The 16,993-nt window shown below is 44.7% G+C and overlaps 2 protein-coding genes across 9 annotated transcripts in view; one reads left to right on the forward strand and one right to left on the reverse strand.

Moving 5' to 3' along the window:
• The window catches only part of cdk11b (cyclin dependent kinase 11B), a 60,924-nt gene extending 46,178 nt beyond the window's left edge, over positions 1-14,746 (forward strand). For 6 of the 8 annotated variants that reach the window (XM_063033239.1, XM_063033237.1, XM_063033240.1 and 3 more), the window contains 8 exons: positions 610-731; positions 1,047-1,152; positions 5,078-5,199; positions 6,212-6,319; positions 6,715-6,831; positions 10,988-11,136; positions 13,249-13,438; positions 14,418-14,745. In XM_063033239.1, the coding sequence (XP_062889309.1) occupies positions 610-731; positions 1,047-1,152; positions 5,078-5,199; positions 6,212-6,319; positions 6,715-6,831; positions 10,988-11,136; positions 13,249-13,438; positions 14,418-14,510 (1,007 nt within the window). In that variant the 3' untranslated portion in view covers positions 14,511-14,745. Of the gene's footprint in view, positions 1-609; positions 732-1,046; positions 1,153-5,077; positions 5,200-6,211; positions 6,320-6,714; positions 6,832-10,987; positions 11,137-13,248; positions 13,439-14,417 lie in introns of all 8 variants that reach the window. The other 2 variants (XM_063033242.1, XM_063033244.1) reach the window with 2 other exon arrangements.
• A 222-nt stretch (positions 14,747-14,968) lies between these two features.
• The window catches only part of mmp23ba (matrix metallopeptidase 23ba), a 40,470-nt gene continuing 38,445 nt past the window's right edge, over positions 14,969-16,993 (reverse strand). The window contains exon 8 of the mRNA XM_063033245.1: positions 14,969-15,843. Within this exon, the coding sequence (XP_062889315.1) occupies positions 15,669-15,843 (175 nt within the window). The 3' untranslated portion in view covers positions 14,969-15,668. The remainder of the gene's footprint in view (positions 15,844-16,993) is intronic.

Genomic DNA, 16,993 nt, shown 5'->3' on the forward strand with positions numbered 1-16,993 from the left:
CCATCCATCCAGCATCCTCTTTGACTTTCCACCATCAGATAGGAGACTCCGATGCATAAAAGCAAGAACTAGTCAAGATGAGAAACAGTTTTTTCCACCAGGCCAGACTTCTGAACTCCCGGCCGCATCGTATTCAAAGTGTCACTGGTTAATTTGTTCCATATCTTACAATAGTTAATATTAATGCACTTTAGTTTGTTAATTATGTGTGATTCATCTGTAGATTTTATCCTTACCTTCATAAGTTACTGTGTGTTATGTGGTTTACACCCTGTTTTGAAGAAACGCTGTCTCGATTCTATATGCATTATATGGCTATATACATTATATATGTGTATGTATTTAAATGACAATACACTTCGCTCAACTTGAAGATGTTCGGCAGCAGTCTCCTGTCCCAATTAAGCAGCATAGTGCCCAAAGAAACAAAGGGAATCCTGGCTATTTACTCTTATTTTCGTTCTTTAAGAGTTATCCCAAATAAGCAGCTGCTCCAATTAACCAATGGCCCAATTAACTGGAATCCACTGTATCTCTAAATGAACTGGAATGTTGACAGTTTTAGTCATCAATAGTAATTCTGTTTTGTGGGAATTTTATTTCTTTCAGATGAAATAGTAGCTTTGAAACGATTAAAAATGGAGAAGGAAAAGGAAGGATTTCCAATCACGTCTCTGCGAGAAATCAACACCATTCTCAAAGCACAGCATCCCAACATTGTCACAGTTAGAGTGAGTAGGCAACAGTTCACTTCTCTATCGGACATTATCCCTTCAACTCGCTGCTCGCTGGGGGGCGTTTGAGAAAAATTTGCACCTAGCTTTGTTTTAATTTAATTCTTCGGAGTGTGAGGTGGTGTATTTGGTGATTTGTTAAGCTTGTTCTGATGAAACCTTGGGATGAAGAAACAACTGTTAGTTGAACAAATTATCAAGTTTGATAGATTAGAATTGAGTACCTCTACCCTAGCAAAAGTCTCAATGAGCTGTAACATTAAATAGTAACATTGCAAGTGAAAGTAACTCCCAAACCTCTTGTTTCTTCAGGAAATAGTTGTGGGAAGCAATATGGATAAAATATATATAGTTATGAATTATGTGGAACATGACCTCAAGAGTTTAATGGAAACCATGAAACAACCTTTCTTACCAGGTACAGTTGTTACATATTTAACTAATAAAAATCAGAAAGGTTTTAAAAATTCAGTGAGTACAGACTCATTGTCTTTTATAACATCACCATATTCTCAGATTAGTAAAAACCTTTATCAGATTTATCTGTTCTGCAAAGACTGTGGTCCTGTAAGGGCAAACTTCTGACAACAGGTATTTTTTCAAGATTCAAGATTGCTTATTGTCATTCTTTGTACATGAATGTAAAGGAAACAAAACAATGAGTATAAAAATACAAGAAAATAAATATAAAAGCAATCCTGTAAAACCCAATGTTCAAGTTGCTGACTGTGGCCGTGAGATTATCCCATTTATGTAGACTGGTTCTAAGGTGACTCTGATAGGAGATGATAAAGTGACAAACTGATTCTTGACAAGAGGAGCTCTTCCAGGTAGCAGTAGGGCATCTGAAAACACAATAGGACAGTGTGGGTATGAGGTGTGGAGTGTCAGTGTAAAGTGACAGTGAATGAGGCTGAGGGACTGTGGAGAGGAGTGTGTCAGTGTAGGTGTGAGGTGTGGAGTGTCAGTGTAAAGTGACAGTGTATGGGGGGTGAAGATTTCTGAGGGACTGTGGAGAGGAGTGTGTCAGTGTAGGTGTGAGGTGTGGAGTGTCAGTGTAAAGTGACAGTGTATGGGGGGTGAAGATTTCTGAGGGACTGTGGAGAGGAGTGTGTCAGTGTAGGTGTGAGGTGTGGAGTGTCAGTGTAAAGTGACAGTGAATGAGGGTGAGGGACTGTGGAGAGGAGTGTGTCAGTGTGGGTATGAGGTGTGGAGTGTCAGTGTAAAGTGACAGTGAATGAGGGTGAGGGACTGTGGGGAGGAGTGTGTCAGTGTGGGTATGAGGTGTGGAGTGTCAGTGTGGAGTGACAGTGAATGGGGGGGTGAAGGGGGTGGTGAGGGACTGGAGAGGAGTGTGTCAGTGTGGGTATGAGGTGTGGAGTGACTGAATGGGGGATGAAGGGGGTGGTGAAGGATTGTGGAGAGGAGGGTGTCAGTGTGAAGTGACAGTGAATGGGGGGATGAAGGGGGTGGTGAGGGACTGGAGAGGAGTGTGTCAGTGTGGGTATGAGGTGTGGAGTGTCAGTGTGGAGTGACTGAATGGGGGATGAAGGGGGTGGTGAAGGATTGTGGAGAGGAGGGTGTCAGTGTGAAGTGACAGTGAATGGGGGGATGAAGGGGGTGGGGAGGGACTGTGGGTATGAGGTGTGGAGTGTCAGTGTAAAGTGACAGTGAATGGGGGGATGAAAGGGGTGGTGAGGGACTGTGGAGAGGAGTGTGTCAGTGTGGGTATGAGGTGTGGAGGGTCAGTGTACAGTGACAGTGAATGGGGGGGTGAAGGGGGTGGTGAGGGACTGTGGAGAGGAGTGTGTCAGTGTGGGTATGAGGTGTGGAGGGTCAGTGTACAGTGACAGTGAATGGGGGATGAAAGGGGTGGTGAGGGACTGTGGAGAGGAGTGTGTCAGTGTGGGTATGAGGTGTGGAGGGTCAGTGTACAGTGACAGTGAATGGGGGATGAAGGGGATGGTGAGGGACTGTGGAGAGGAGTGTGTCAGTGTGGGTATGAGGTGTGGAGTGTCAGTGTACAGTGACAGTGAATGGGGGATGAAAGGGGTGGTGAGGGACTGTGGAGAGGAGTGTGTCAGTGTGGGTATGAGGTGTGGAGTGTCAGTGTACAGTGACAGTGAATGAGGGTGAGGGACTGTGGAGAGGAGTGTGTCAGTGTGGGTATGAGGTGTGGAGTGACAGTGAATGGGGGGATGAAGGGGGTGGTGAGGGACTGGAGAGGAGTGTGTCAGTGTGGGTATGAGGTGTGAAGTGACAGTGAATGGGGGATGAAGGGGGTGGTGAGGGACTGTGGAGAGGAGTGTGTCAGTGTGGGTATGAGGTGTGGAGTGTCAGTGTGAAGTGACAGTGAATGGGGGATGAAGGGGGGGTTGAGGGACTGTGGAGAGGAGTGTGTCAGTGTGGGTATGAGGTGTGGAGTGTCAGTGTAAAGTGACAGTAAATGGGGGATGAAGGGGGTGGTGAGGGACTGTGGAGAGGAGTGTGTCAGTGTGGGTATGAGGTGTGGAGTGTCAGTGTGGGTATGAGGTGTGGAGTGTCAGTGTACAGTGACAGTGAATGGGGGATGAAGGGGGTGGTGAGGGACTGTGGAGAGGAGTGTGTCAGTGTGGGTATGAGGTGTGGAGTGTCAGTGTAAAGTGACAGTGAATGGGGGATGAAGGGGGTGATGAGGGACTGTGGAGAGGAGTGTGTCAGTGTGGATATGAGGTGTGGAGTGTCAGTGTGGAGTGACAGTGAATGGAGGATGAAGGGGGTGGTGAGGGACTGTGGAGAGGAGTGTGTCAGTGTGGGTATGAGGTGTGGAGTGTCAGTGTAAAGTGACAGTGAATGGGGGATGAAGGGGGTGATGAGGGACTGTGGAGAGGAGTGTGTCAGTGTGGGTGTGAGGTGTGGAGTGTCAGTGTGGAGTGACAGTGAATGGGGGGATGAAGGGGGTGGTGAGGGACTGTGGAGAGGAGTGTGTCAGTGTGGGTGTGAGGTGTGGAGTGTCAGTGTAAAGTGACAGTGAATGGGGGATGAAGGGGGTGATGAGGGACTGTGGAGAGGAGTGTGTCAGTGTGGGTGTGAGGTGTGGAGTGTCAGTGTGGAGTGACAGTGAATGGGGGGATGAAGGGGGTGGTGAGGGACTGGAGAGGAGTGTGTCAGTGTGGGTATGAGGTGTGGAGTGTCAGTGTGAAGTGACAGTGAAGGGGGTGGTGAGGGACTGTGGGGAGGAGTGTGTCAGTGTGGGTATGAGGTGGGGAGTGTCAGTGTGAAGTGACAGTGAAGGGGGTGGTGAGGGACTGTGGGGAGGAGTGTGTCAGTGTGGGTATGAGGTGGGGAGTGTCAGTGTAAAGTGACAGTGCGGGGGGGGTGATGTCGATGTAGTGGCTGTGTGGGGTGAGTGGGGGAGGGGATGGTTCTGTTAGTTAATGCATGGTTGGGGTGAAGAGTGCTGTGGGACTGTGGGGAGGAGTGGCTGATGTGGATTATAGTCGTGGTAGATTCTATAATGTTGATTTATTTAGAAATGCCGTTCGGAACAGGCCCACCAAGCCACACCACCCAGCAACCCACTAATTTACCCTAACCTAATCACAGGACAACTTACAATGACCATTTAACCCACTAACTGGTATGTCTTTAGATTGTGGGAGGAAACTGGAGCACCCAGAGGAAACCTACATGATCACAGGGAGAATATACAGACTCCTTACAGAGAGCAATGGAAATTGAACTCCCAAACGCCCAATGCCCTCCATCTGTAATAGCGTTGTGCCTACTGCTGTGATGCCCTGAGACCAGTTGGGGTGGATAGATATTAATCTGTACAGCACAGAAGCAGACCCATTGGCACATCACATTCATGGTGGCTGCACTAACCCTGTTTTCTTGCTTAAGATCAGATGTCTATTAGGCATCTTCTCTAGCACTGCCTCTGGCTGTTTATTTCACTTGCCCATTACCCTCTGTGTGCGATCCCTTCAGATCCCCTTTGATTTTACCTATTTAATCCTAAACCTGTGCCCTGTAGTCATAGACTCCCCTTCTCTCAGAGAAAGAATGATTATTTACCCTGTTTATGCTCCTTATCATACAATACACCTTTATAATGTCACCTCTCAACATAGCATACTTCAGAAAATCTCCATCTGTCCAGGATCTCCTTGTAACTAGCACCCTTCAATCTGGTGAGTTCTGCACACTCTGTCTTGCTACCACACTCTTGTAATGGCTGCGGAGAGAGAGCGAGGAAGGAGTATACTGCTCCGATCTTCTTCATTGGACTAGGGTCGGTAATGCTGAAAGAGCTCACAGATGAACACAACACAGTCTAAAATAGGTTGTTTGATTTCCAGGTGAAGTCAAAACGCTCATGATTCAGCTTCTCAAAGGTGTTCGACACCTTCATGATAACTGGATCTTGCATCGAGACTTAAAGACGTCTAATCTGTTGCTAAGCCACTCAGGAATTCTGAAGGTCAGTCCAGCTGCAATGTAGAAATAGATATAACTGGTGAATCTGTCAGCACATCATCACGGACCGAGTGGCCTGTCCAGTGTTACTGTTAAATGGTTTTCCATTATTTCCACTGTCTGAGATGGTGACACAGTGTCTTTTGTAAGGGGAAGTTGTCAAATAGGTTTATGATCTGTGTGTACAGAGGTAGATGTTAATTTGTACACAAGTATCTAATAGAGTCAAAGAACACCACAGCACAGACACAGGCCATTCAACCCATCTAGAATGTGCCAAACCTATCTCCTATCTCCTTGGACCCAGACCAAAGTCATCCATTTCCCTCCTTTCCACGTAACTATCTAAATTTCTCTTAAATGTGGTAGTCAAACCGCATCCGCCACTTGCACTGGCAGCTCATTCCACACTCTCACCACCCTCTGAGTGGAGAAATTTCCCCTCAGTTCCCCTTAAATATTTCATCTTTCACCCTTAACCCATGACCTCGAGTTGTAGTCCCACCCAGCCTCTGGACAAAGTCTGCTTGCATTTACCTTATCAATACTCCTCATCATTTTGTACACCTCCAACAAATCTCCCCTCAATCTTCTATGTTCTAAGGAATAAAGTCCTAACCTATTCAACCTTTCCTTATAACTCGGGTCCTCAAGTCCCAGCAATATCCTTGTAAATTTTCTCTGCACTCTTTCAATCTTATTTGCATCTTTCCTGACGGCAGGTGACCAAACCTGCACTCAGTACTCCAAACTAGGTCGCACCAACATCTCATACAACAGAACATCCCATCTCCTGTACTCAATACTTCGATTTACGAAGGCCGATGTGATAAAAGCTTTCTTACGAACCTATTTACCTGTGATGCCATTTGCAATTCTTTCTTCCGAATGTGTTGCATATTTCTGTTTGTTGCGTTCTTTGTCTACTGCACGTGTGTTTTGTAAAGCTTTTCTGATTTCTCCACACCATTGCTACTATTAGTAGCCTGTTGAAATGTGTTCTAAACATTCTGCAGATTGGTGACTTTGGACTTGCCCGAGAGTATGGATCACCATTGAAGCCCTACACACCTGTAGTGGTAACCCTCTGGTACCGAACTCCTGAGCTGCTGCTTGGAGCAAAGGTTAGTGGCCTGAGTGTGGGGCAGGGTCTCGCTGTCCCAAATGTGGACAATTATTCAATGTGAGCAGGAGGAGGAGAAACTAGTTGTGCTGTTCATAATATTTGTCTGTACATAGATTGGATTTCTGATTTCTAATGCTGTGGGAGCTCATGGTGTGTAGGTTGGGTGTTCATATCCAGGGAGGCATAGCAGGAAAGGACAGCTGATGCCCCACCACAGGCCCACTTCACTGACTGACTGGCAGCTTCTTCACAGTTCATTTGGTCAAGACTGTTAGGTTCTGTGAATGTACTTACTCGGGATACAGAGTCAGTGAAAGTGTGTGTGAAGACATTGAGAGATATTTTCTGTTCATTGTCTGCTGGTGACAATTGTTTGTTGTGCTTCCTGTGCAGGAATACTCGACAGCCATCGATCTGTGGTCAGTAGGCTGCATCTTTGCTGAGTTCCTCACTCAGAAACCCCTTTTTCCAGGGAAATCAGAGATTGACCAGATTAACAAAATCTTTAAGGTAACGTATTCTTCTCAAACTCACACAGACCTGAGCCTGATGCCTGAACCAAGAGAGAGGTAGCACGTTACTCTAACTAACCAGAGTATTGTCTTGCTGTTCCAAAAACTTCCTGTTGGATTTTAAAATCAAGCTGAGAAGGAAATTCACTAAATGAGATCTCTTATCCTTTGAGGACAATTAAAAGAGCATTTCAATAAATGCCTGGAGCTGGCAGTGTTATGGTTACATGTGAAAGTCCAGCATGCCATCATACTGTCAGGAAGGGCAGGCAAATGCTAGGACAGAATTGCAGGCAGCAGGGTGAGTATCAGTGCATTAGGCATGCAGAATCAAAAAGGGTAGCAAATACAGTATTCAAAGTGTTATATCTCAATGCTCGAAGTATAAGAAATAAGGTGAATGATCTTGTCAGATTGTCAGGTATGATGTTGTGACCATCACTGAATCGTGGCTGAAGGGTTGTTGTAGTTGGGAGCTGAATGTTGTATTGGAAGGATAAGAAGGTGAGGGGATGCTGTGGCTCTACTGGTGAAGAATGGCATCAAATCAGTAGAAAGATGTGACATAGGATCAGAAGATGTTGAATCCTTGTGGGTTGAGTTAAGAAACTACAAGGGTAAAAGAACCTGATGGCAGTTATATACAGACCTCCCAACAGTAGCTGGGATGTAGCCCACAGGTTACAAAGGGAAATAGAAAAAGGTGTGTCAAAAGGGCAATGTTATGATAGTCATGAGAGATTTCAACATGCATGTGGATTGGGAAAATCAGTTGGTAATGGATCTCAAGAGAGTGAGTTTGTTGAATGCCCATGAGATGGCTTTTTAGAGCAGTTTGTCATTAAGCCTACTAGGGGGTCAGGTTTATAGGACTGGGTGTTTGTTATGTAACAAACCAGAGGTGATCAGGGAGCTTAAGGTAAAAGAACTCCTAGAAAGTAGTAATCACAACATGATTTGAGTTCAACTTGAAATTTGACAGGAAGAAAGTAAAGTCTGACATAGCAGTATTTCAGTGGAGTAAGGGAAATTACAGTGATATGAGAGAGGAGTTGGCCAAAGTAAATTGGAAGGAGATGCTGGCAGGGATGTCAGCAGAGCAGCAATGGTGAGAGTTTCTGGGAAAAATGAGGAGGGTGCAGGATGGATGTATTCCAAAAACAAATACATACCCAAATGGCCAAATAGTTCAACCATGGCTGACAAGGGAAGTCAAAGCTAATGTAAAAGCAAAAGAGAGGCCAACAAAGCAAAAACTAATGGGAAGAGAGAGGATTGGGGAGCTTTTAAAAACCTACTGAGAGCAGGTAAAAGAGTCATTAGGAGGGAAAAGAGGAAATATGAAAGCAAGCAATATCGAAGTGGATCGTATAAGCTTTTTCAAGTATGTAAAAATAAAAGAGAGATGAGAGTGGATATAGGACCACTAGAAAATGAGGCAGGGAGAAATAATAATGGGGGACAAGGAGATGGCAGATGAACTAAAAGTATTTTGCATCAGTCTTCACTGTGGAAGACACTAGCAATGTGCTAGATGTTGTAGTGTGTGAAGGAAGAGAAGTGGGTGCAGTTACTCTTACAAGGGAGAAGGTGCTCAAAAAGCTGAAAGATCTAAAGGTGCATAAGTCACCCGGTTCAGATGAACTGCACCCTGGGATTCAGAAAGAGGTAGCGTTGGAGATTGTGGAGGCATTAGTAATGATCTTTCAAATATCATTGGACTCTGGCATGGTGTCAGAGAACTGGAAAATTGCAAATGTCACTCCACTCTTTAAGAAAGGAGGAAGGCAGCAGAAAGGAAATTATAGACCAGTTAGCCTGACCTCAGTGGTTGGGAATATCTTTGAGTCAATTGTTAAGGATGAGGTTATGGAGTACTTGGTGATACAGAACAAGATAGGATAAAATCAGCATGGTTTCTGTAAGGGAAAATCTTGCCTGACGGACCTGTTGGAATTCTTTGAGGAGATTACAAGTAGGATAGATAAAGGGGATGCAGTGGAGGTTGTATATTTGGACTTTCAGAAGGCCTTTGACAAGATGCCACACATGAGGCTGCTTACCAAGTTAAGAGCCCATGGTATTACAGGAAAGTTACTGGCATGGTTAGAACATTGGCTAATTGGTAGGAGGCAGCGAGTGAGAATAAAAGGATCCTTTTCTGGTTGGCTGCCAGTGACTAGTGGTGTTCCGCAGGGGTCGGTGTTGGGACCGCTTCTTTTTATGCTGTATGTCAATGATTTAGATGATGGAATAGATGGCTTTGTTGCAGAGTTTGTAGATGATGTGAAGATAGATAGAGGTAGGTAGTTTTGAGGAAGTAGAGAGGCTACAGAAGGACTTAGGAGAATGGGCAAAGAAATGGCAAATGGAGTACAGTGTTGGGAAATGTATAGTCGTACACTTCAGTAGAAGAAATGAAAGAGCTGACTATTTTCTAATTGGAGAGAAAATACAAAAACCTCAGGTGCAAAGGGACTTGAGAGCCCGTTTGCAGGATTCCTAATGAATAATTTGCAGATTGAGTTTGTGGTGAGGAAGGCAAATGCAATGTTAGCATTCATTTCAAGAGGACTAGAATTTCAAGGCAAGGATGTAATGTTGAGACTTCATAGAACATTAGTGAGGCCTACTTGGAGTATTATGAGTAGTTTTGGGCCCATTATATTAGAAAGGATGTGCTGAAACTGGAGAGGGTTCACAGGAGGTTCACGAAAATGATTCCAGGGCTGAATGGCTTGTCATGTGCAGAGTGTTTGATGGCTCTGGGCCTGTATTCACTGGAATTCAGAAAAATGAGGGGCGACCTTATTGAAACCTATCGAATAGTGAAAGGCCTTGACAGAGTGATGTGGAGAGGATGGTGGGAGAGTCTAAGACCGGAGCACATAGCCTCAGAATAGAGAGACATATATACAGTAAGATGCTGGAAAAAAGCCAGTAACATCATGAAGGATCCCACTGTTCCATCCTGCTCATGGACTGTTAGTCCCACTCCCATCAGGGAAGAGTCTACATAACATCCACGCCAGACTCAAAAACAGTTACTTTCCCCAAGCAGTAAGGCTGATCAACACCTACCCTGGTTGGTCTGACTGAAGTGCAACATCTCACACCTGTCTGCATTAAATTCCATCTGTTATTTTTCAGCCCTTTTTTTTCCAGCTGGTCCGGGTACCACTGCAAGAAACAGTAGTCTTCCTCACTGTTCACTACACCCCCACTCTTGGTATCATCCGCAAATTTGCTGATCCAGTTAACCACATTATCATCCAGATTGTTGATACAGAAAACCAACAACAACGGACCCAGCACTGAACCCTGTGGCACGGCAGTGACAGGCCACCAGAGAGGTGACTATCTACTACCACTCTCTGGCTTCTCCCACAAAGCCGATGTCTAATCCAGCTTCCTACCTCATTATGAACACCAAGTGACTGAATCTTCCAGCCCAAACTCCTATGTGGTATCTTGTCAAATGTCTTGCTAAAGTCCATGTAGACAACATCCACTGCCTTGCCTTCATCACCCTTACTGATAACATCCTTACGACCTACCATGTACAAAGCTATGCTGAGTACCTTCAATCTTTCCCAATACTCATTTATCCAGACCCTTAAAATACCTTTCAATTACTTTCCCACTACTGATGTCAGGCTCACCGGCCTATAATTTTGTGGTGTATTTTTAGAGCTTTTCTTAAACAGTATCTATTCTCCAGTTGTCTGGTACCTCACCTGTCGCTAAGGATGATTTAAATATCTCTGCTAAGATTTATATATGTTGTGTCTCTTCTTATTACTGTTCTTTATCTTAGTGTGTTTCTTTTTTTGTTGCAACAGATCTGGGGTAACAATTCTTTCCTTTCCCTGCACACTTGTGTACAGGAAATGGCATTAAACAATCTTGAATCTTGACTGAAACATACAGTGAAATGTGTCCTTTGCATTATCAACCAACACAAACAAAAGATGTGCTGGGGAGAGCCCACAAGAGTCACCACACATTCCAGCAGCAATGTAGCATGCCCACAATGTTCAAACTAGTTTAAGTTTTTGTTTCCATTGCCTGTGTGGATCTGCTGTGTTTTATTGAAATTGAAGGTTAAATATTACAAGGCAGTCTCCCTGTACCAGGTTAAATTCCTCTCGTAGGAGCTGGGAACCCCGAGTGAGAAGATATGGCCAGGTTACAATGAGCTCCCTGCAGTCAAGAAAATGACCTTCACCGAGTACCCGTTCAATAACCTGCGGAAACGATTTGGCGCCCTGCTATCTGACCAAGGTTTTGACCTCATGAACAAGTAAGTCAGGGTAGTTAACTAGTCTTTGTGCTGATTTCACTAACTTTTAACAGTTGAGGCAGATCTGTGCCAGGGACGATTGTGTAGTCATTAAAGGTTGACACACAGCCAAAAGATGCTTAATAAGCAACCTTTCAATCTGACTGCAAATACCCAGATGTTCGAATTCAAACGTCCTGATAAAGGATCTCGACTGTCCACCTCTGTTCTCAGATGCTGCCTGACCTGCTGAGTTGCTCCAGTATTTTGTGTGTGTTCCAGATTCTGGCATCTGCTGATCTTTGTATCTCCAACTTCTCGTATTGTTCAGATTTACCAGGATGCACCAGGATTCGAGAGCATGTCATGCAAGGATAGGTTCAGTGAGTTGGAGTTTTTCTCTTTGGCGCCAAGGAGGACGAGAGGTGACTCAATAGACATGTGCAAAATGATAAGAGGCATGGATCGAGTAGACTGCCAAACACCTTTTCCCAGGGCAGAAATAGCTAATACCAGGGGCATAATTTTATGGTGAGTGAAGGAAAGTTTTGGCGGGGGGGCACAGATGTCGGAGGTAGGTTTTTTACGGAGTAGTGTACGGGGAAAGTGCTGCCAGAGGCAGATGCATTTAAAGGAATCTTAGGCACAATCTGGTTGAAAACTGGAGGGCTCTGTGGGAGAGAGGCATTAGATTGATCTTGGAGTAGGTTAAAAGGGCCTGTACTGTAATGTTCTATATCATTTGTGTGTTATTACCCATGGGATTTTCGTGCTGGTGAGGTCCCCACTGGAATGGTTTGTGTGAGCTGATTTATTAATAGATGCATTCCTTATTGACATTCCCAGAGCGGTAAAGATTGTTGATGAATACAGTAGAGATATCTGCCACGTTTCAACCAGAGATTGTGCTCATATTTGTTCATTATTAGTTTTACTGTGCACTTGGTGAGTGTATTAATGTTTCTTGCACATGTTAAATTCTCTGTGGCTGTCATAAATACAGTAAAACTCCCATAGTCCAGCATCCGATCATTGTGAAATACTGATGGTCCAGAATCTGGATTGTGGCTGCAATCAGAGAGACGGGCCTTGTGGAGGGGCTGGGCAAGCTGCCAGACCACCTTGACGGTCATCAGTTTGGAGAGAGTTGAGACAGAGGTGGGGTCTGTGTGTCTTTGTGTATCCCACTCCTTTCAGCTCACCTGGTTCACTAGGAATTCTGATAAACTCCTGTGTAGCATTGTAAAAAAAGATAAACTATGTTGGGGTAAAAGTAACTGCCAGTACTTCAGAAAATCTGCTTCCTGCCCCCACCAAAGTGCCAGATGGCCGTGGAGGCCAAGTCAATGGGTATATTTAGATCAAAGGTTGAAATTGTCGTGATTAGTCAGGACATAAAAGGTTACAGGGAGAAGGCAGGAGAAAGGGGTTAAGAGGGACAATAAATCAACCATGATGGAATGGTGGAGCAGACTCGATGGATCGAATGGCCTCATTCTGCTCCCCCGGCTTATTATTTGGTTTTTCACAGAACACGTGATTTTGTTTCACTACTCATAGTCACTCTGGGTTCTTTTGATCAGAACTTTTGAACTCATGTTTAATTTGACTGTATTTCAGTTAGATGTAGTTGTGCTTTACACCAGTTTCTCAGCCAAAACAAAAAATTGCTGTCCCATAGTTGGGACATGACAAAAACGGGAATATATTTCATACTCCGGCAATAGTTTAAGTATCCCCAAACAAGCTAGTCGGCTCTCGAGATAGTTCCTTTAAATTTGAGAATGTAAATGAATAAGATCGCCACTGATCATGTTTACAGTAACTGCACTTTAATGGATTGAAAATATAACAAGCTTTTGCCATTAACAGCTGTTTGAGTCTAAAGTGTAAACTATAGCATATGTGGAAAGAGGATTAAATGCAGCAGTGGTATTTTTTAACTTTGGTTTTGTTTTGAATTGAAACACATCATTGCTGGCAGAAGTGAAGAGCTGCTGGTGGCTGTGGAATGGGCTCTTGCAGCTTGCAAATGCTTGTCCAGTGTTGCTGGACAACCACGCATCTGATGTCTTGCGTGTGGACGGTGATTCCAAGGCAGGCACGTCACATTGCTGTCTGCTTTCACAACAGATTTCTGACTTACTGTCCGGCCAAGAGAATTACAGCAGAGGAGGCTCTGAAACATGACTACTTCAGGGAGACGCCCCTGCCAATAGAGTCATCCATGTTCCCAACCTGGCCAGCTAAGAGTGAGCAACAAAGGGTTAAACGTGGCACTAGCCCCCGGCCCCCAGAAGGTGGTCTCGGCTACAGCCAGCTGGTAGGTGGTTACACTGACTGTTCACGTGAAGGGAAATCGGCAACGTAAACTTCTTACAGCATCCTCAATGTAGTCCCTTGTTCTGGAGTGGTAGCAGACACAATGACATTGTGAAAGTTGTTTGGCTTTGCTGGCTGCTGGAAAGAATGTGGGGCAAAGGGATGGCTGTGATTGCACGGGAATGGGTGAGGGTGGGGGTGGGGGGGGGACATTGATAGAGTTGGAGGAGCTAACCGGGCAATTTAGGAGGACACAGTGTCTTTGGAATGCTGAGAGAGGAAGGAGGATAGAATTCATTGCCACAGACAGCTGTGGAGGGCAAGTCATTGAGTGTATTTAAAGCAGAGGTTGATAGGTTCTTGATTATTCAGGGTGTCCACGGTTATGGGGAGAAGGCAGAAGAATGGGATTGACGGGGATAATAAATCAGCCATGATGGAATGGTGGAGCAGACTCAGTGGGATGAATGGTTAAATTCTGCTCCTATGTCTTGTGGTCTAATGTGGTTGAGAGCTTGTCAGCTAGGTTATAGGGGAAGTACTTTAAGGAAAATATTTTAAAAGCTACTGATGAGGGAAGTGTCAGAACAGAATGCATGAGAAATTAAATCAGCTAGGATTATTAAATCTGCTTGCTCTGTGTTGATAGAGATGTTGTAGAAAGTCGAGTTTTGGTGAGACAAAAATTGACAGCATTCAATCCATGTGCATGGAAATAATAAATTAAAGACACTGAGCTCATCCACTACGAAGCTAACGTCAGATTAAAGCACTTCCTACATAGTGGGGAGCCAGAGAGAGACGGGAGGTGTTCCCTGCCTTGGTTATAATATACTCACTTGGTAAACAGCTGCACTGAATGCCCGTGAAGCTGTAGAGATGTCAGCTCTGGTCTGGATGCTGGAGACAGGAAAGGAGCAGTGTAGAAAAACACCAGCTGAACATGTTGCTGATTATGCTCAAACTCTTTCCTTCACCAGGGAGATGATGATCTGAAAGACACTGGCTTCCATCTGACAACCACAAACCAGGGAGCCTCTGCTGCTGGGCCAGGTTTCAGCCTGAAGTTCTGATGGAGAGGCCAGAGTGCACAGCTCTGTAGCATCAGCAGTTTGTCATCTTTCTCGTGTAGTACTGCAGGTCAACAAGGTTCTTGGATTTTTTTTAAGCTTTTAAACTATTCATTTGTAAAATGTAAAATAATTCAATCAAGTTGTTTGCAAAGAGAATAATTGTTAAACTTGACTGCTCAAAGTGGAATATTTTGTTGTACATGTAGAGTTTTGGTAAATTTAAAAATAAAGCCCCTTAAAAGAAAAGTTCTATCTGTTGTGAACATGGATTCTTTTCCCTTGACCCAGGTTAGTTTGATATTAATTACTACTGTCATTTAACCTGATGGATTTTATTTAAGGGTAGCATCACGCACTACACGCCTCCTTGCCTGTAGGTTCAGAATTTATTTAGAGATACAGCACAGAACAGGCCTGTCCGGCCCAGCGAGCCACCACCCACTTAACATTGGCCCAATCAAAGGACAATTTACATTGCCAATTAACTGGTACGTCCTTGGACTGTAGGAGGAAATCAGAGCACCTGGACGAAACCCACACATTCACGGGGAGAACGTACAAGCTCTTAGAGGACACCAGAATTGAACTCTGATCCCCGAGCCGTAATGGCATCACGCATACCGGTGCTGACTGGGGACTGGTGCGTGAAAGCTTCACCCTGTACCTCACAGAACATGTTTTCTCTCGTCCAGTCTCAAACCTGCACAACAACCTCCATCCAGGTAACTGACCAGCTGTTGACCCAAACTAGAAAGGATGCCAAGTTGAAGTCTAATTTCAGACCAATTTTTATTTATTTCATGTTTTCAATACAATTAGTATCGTGCACCATCTTATCTCACACCTTGTAAGACAGCAGTTCAACCACAACCTGAGTTTCCCTTCGCATTCACCATTTTGAATCTTACAGGCATAGTGTGTTGCCTGGAACAAAGGACATAGCTATAACCTGCTGAATGTTCTGGCCCAGGGAACTTTTGCAGTTTAATGCATCATCACCAATTGTTGCTCTACATCTAATGCTATTTGCAGCCCACACAGCCAATTCCACGTTCACAGGCACTGCTCTGAACTACTTCACCATAATAATGTTCAGCAAAGTTGTTAAAATAATCACAAATTCTGATCAAACCTCTATGTATGTATTCAAAAGGTCTCCTATACTTTAACCTTTAGTTTCCAGGAATATTTCGTGAGGATTCTCCCATCTTTCTTCACCACGCACGTGTACGTTCCTTCGTTAATTGCATTGGCGATGATGCTAAGCCTGTTATCCTTCATGAACAGGTATCCAGGGTATGAAAACTGCAACAGTTCGCCATCCTTGTACCACCTGGAAGGATAACAACATTCATCATGGAGATCCATCCATATCTCTCACACTGGGATGCTTTGAAATGTAGTCTTTGTTGTAGCATTGGAAACATTGTTATACAGCAGAGAAGTGCCCCAGCAAATCTCTGCTGACCATCTGTACCCATTTGATGCCGAAATTCTCCCCATCTTCCCAGCAAAAGCCCCAAGACTCTGCACCAGAGCAATCTACAGCGGGGAATTAACCTACCAACCCTCACAGAGGCGGCACGGTAACATCGTGGTTAGTGTAATCAGCAACTGGTGCTCAATTCCCGTCTGTAAGGAGTTTGTACGTTCTCCCTGTGACTGTGGGTTTCTTCCAGGTGCTCTGGTTTCCTCCCACATTGCAAAGACATACAGATTAGGGTTTGTAAGTTGTCAGTGTCACTATCAGGCTGCCCCCACCACATCCTCAGATTGTGTTGCCACAAACAGCACATCTCACTGTACAGGCAACACTTAACGCTCATCTAAAGGGAGGAAACCAGAGCATAGAGCATGCAAACTCCACACAGACAGCACCAAAGATCAGTTCTGTCCAGGGTGCTGGAGCAGAGGCCATCTCCTGGTACTAAAGTAGCAGACAAGGTGCACAGTAAGAACTCAGGAACTGCAAGGTGGCACATCCAATGACATGTTTCAGGACTGATCATTAAGGGATAAATGTTAGTGCCAGACACTAGTGCTTGACACCGAATTGGTGCCTTTGGTCTGTTTATTTGCATCACCTGATCTCCACCTCCATGCGTGGCGTGGAGAAGCTGCACAGTATTCCATCAGGTGCGAGGAACCAGACAGACAGTTCCTTTTCGGTCTACTGGAATGCATCAAGTTTGCAAACCTTCACCCACTCTAGGCTGAGGACACAGAATGACTATAACTTCACCATGGATGGTCCCAAGCCTGGTTGCGAAAGAAAGGAGGGTGGATAATGGATTACCTGACTGGCAGACCACAGTTTGTGGGGCTTCAGAGCTGTGCGTCAGACATGGCTAGAAGCACTGGGGCCCCACAGGACTGTATTGGCTACCTTCCTGTTTACCCTGTATACCTCAGACTTTAGATACAACATTGAGTCATGTCATCTGCAGGAATTCTCTGATGACTCAGCAACAGTTGGGTGTATA

Source organism: Mobula hypostoma, chromosome 25 (genome assembly GCF_963921235.1).
Source record: "Mobula hypostoma chromosome 25, sMobHyp1.1, whole genome shotgun sequence".
NCBI lineage: Eukaryota > Metazoa > Chordata > Chondrichthyes > Myliobatiformes > Myliobatidae > Mobula > Mobula hypostoma.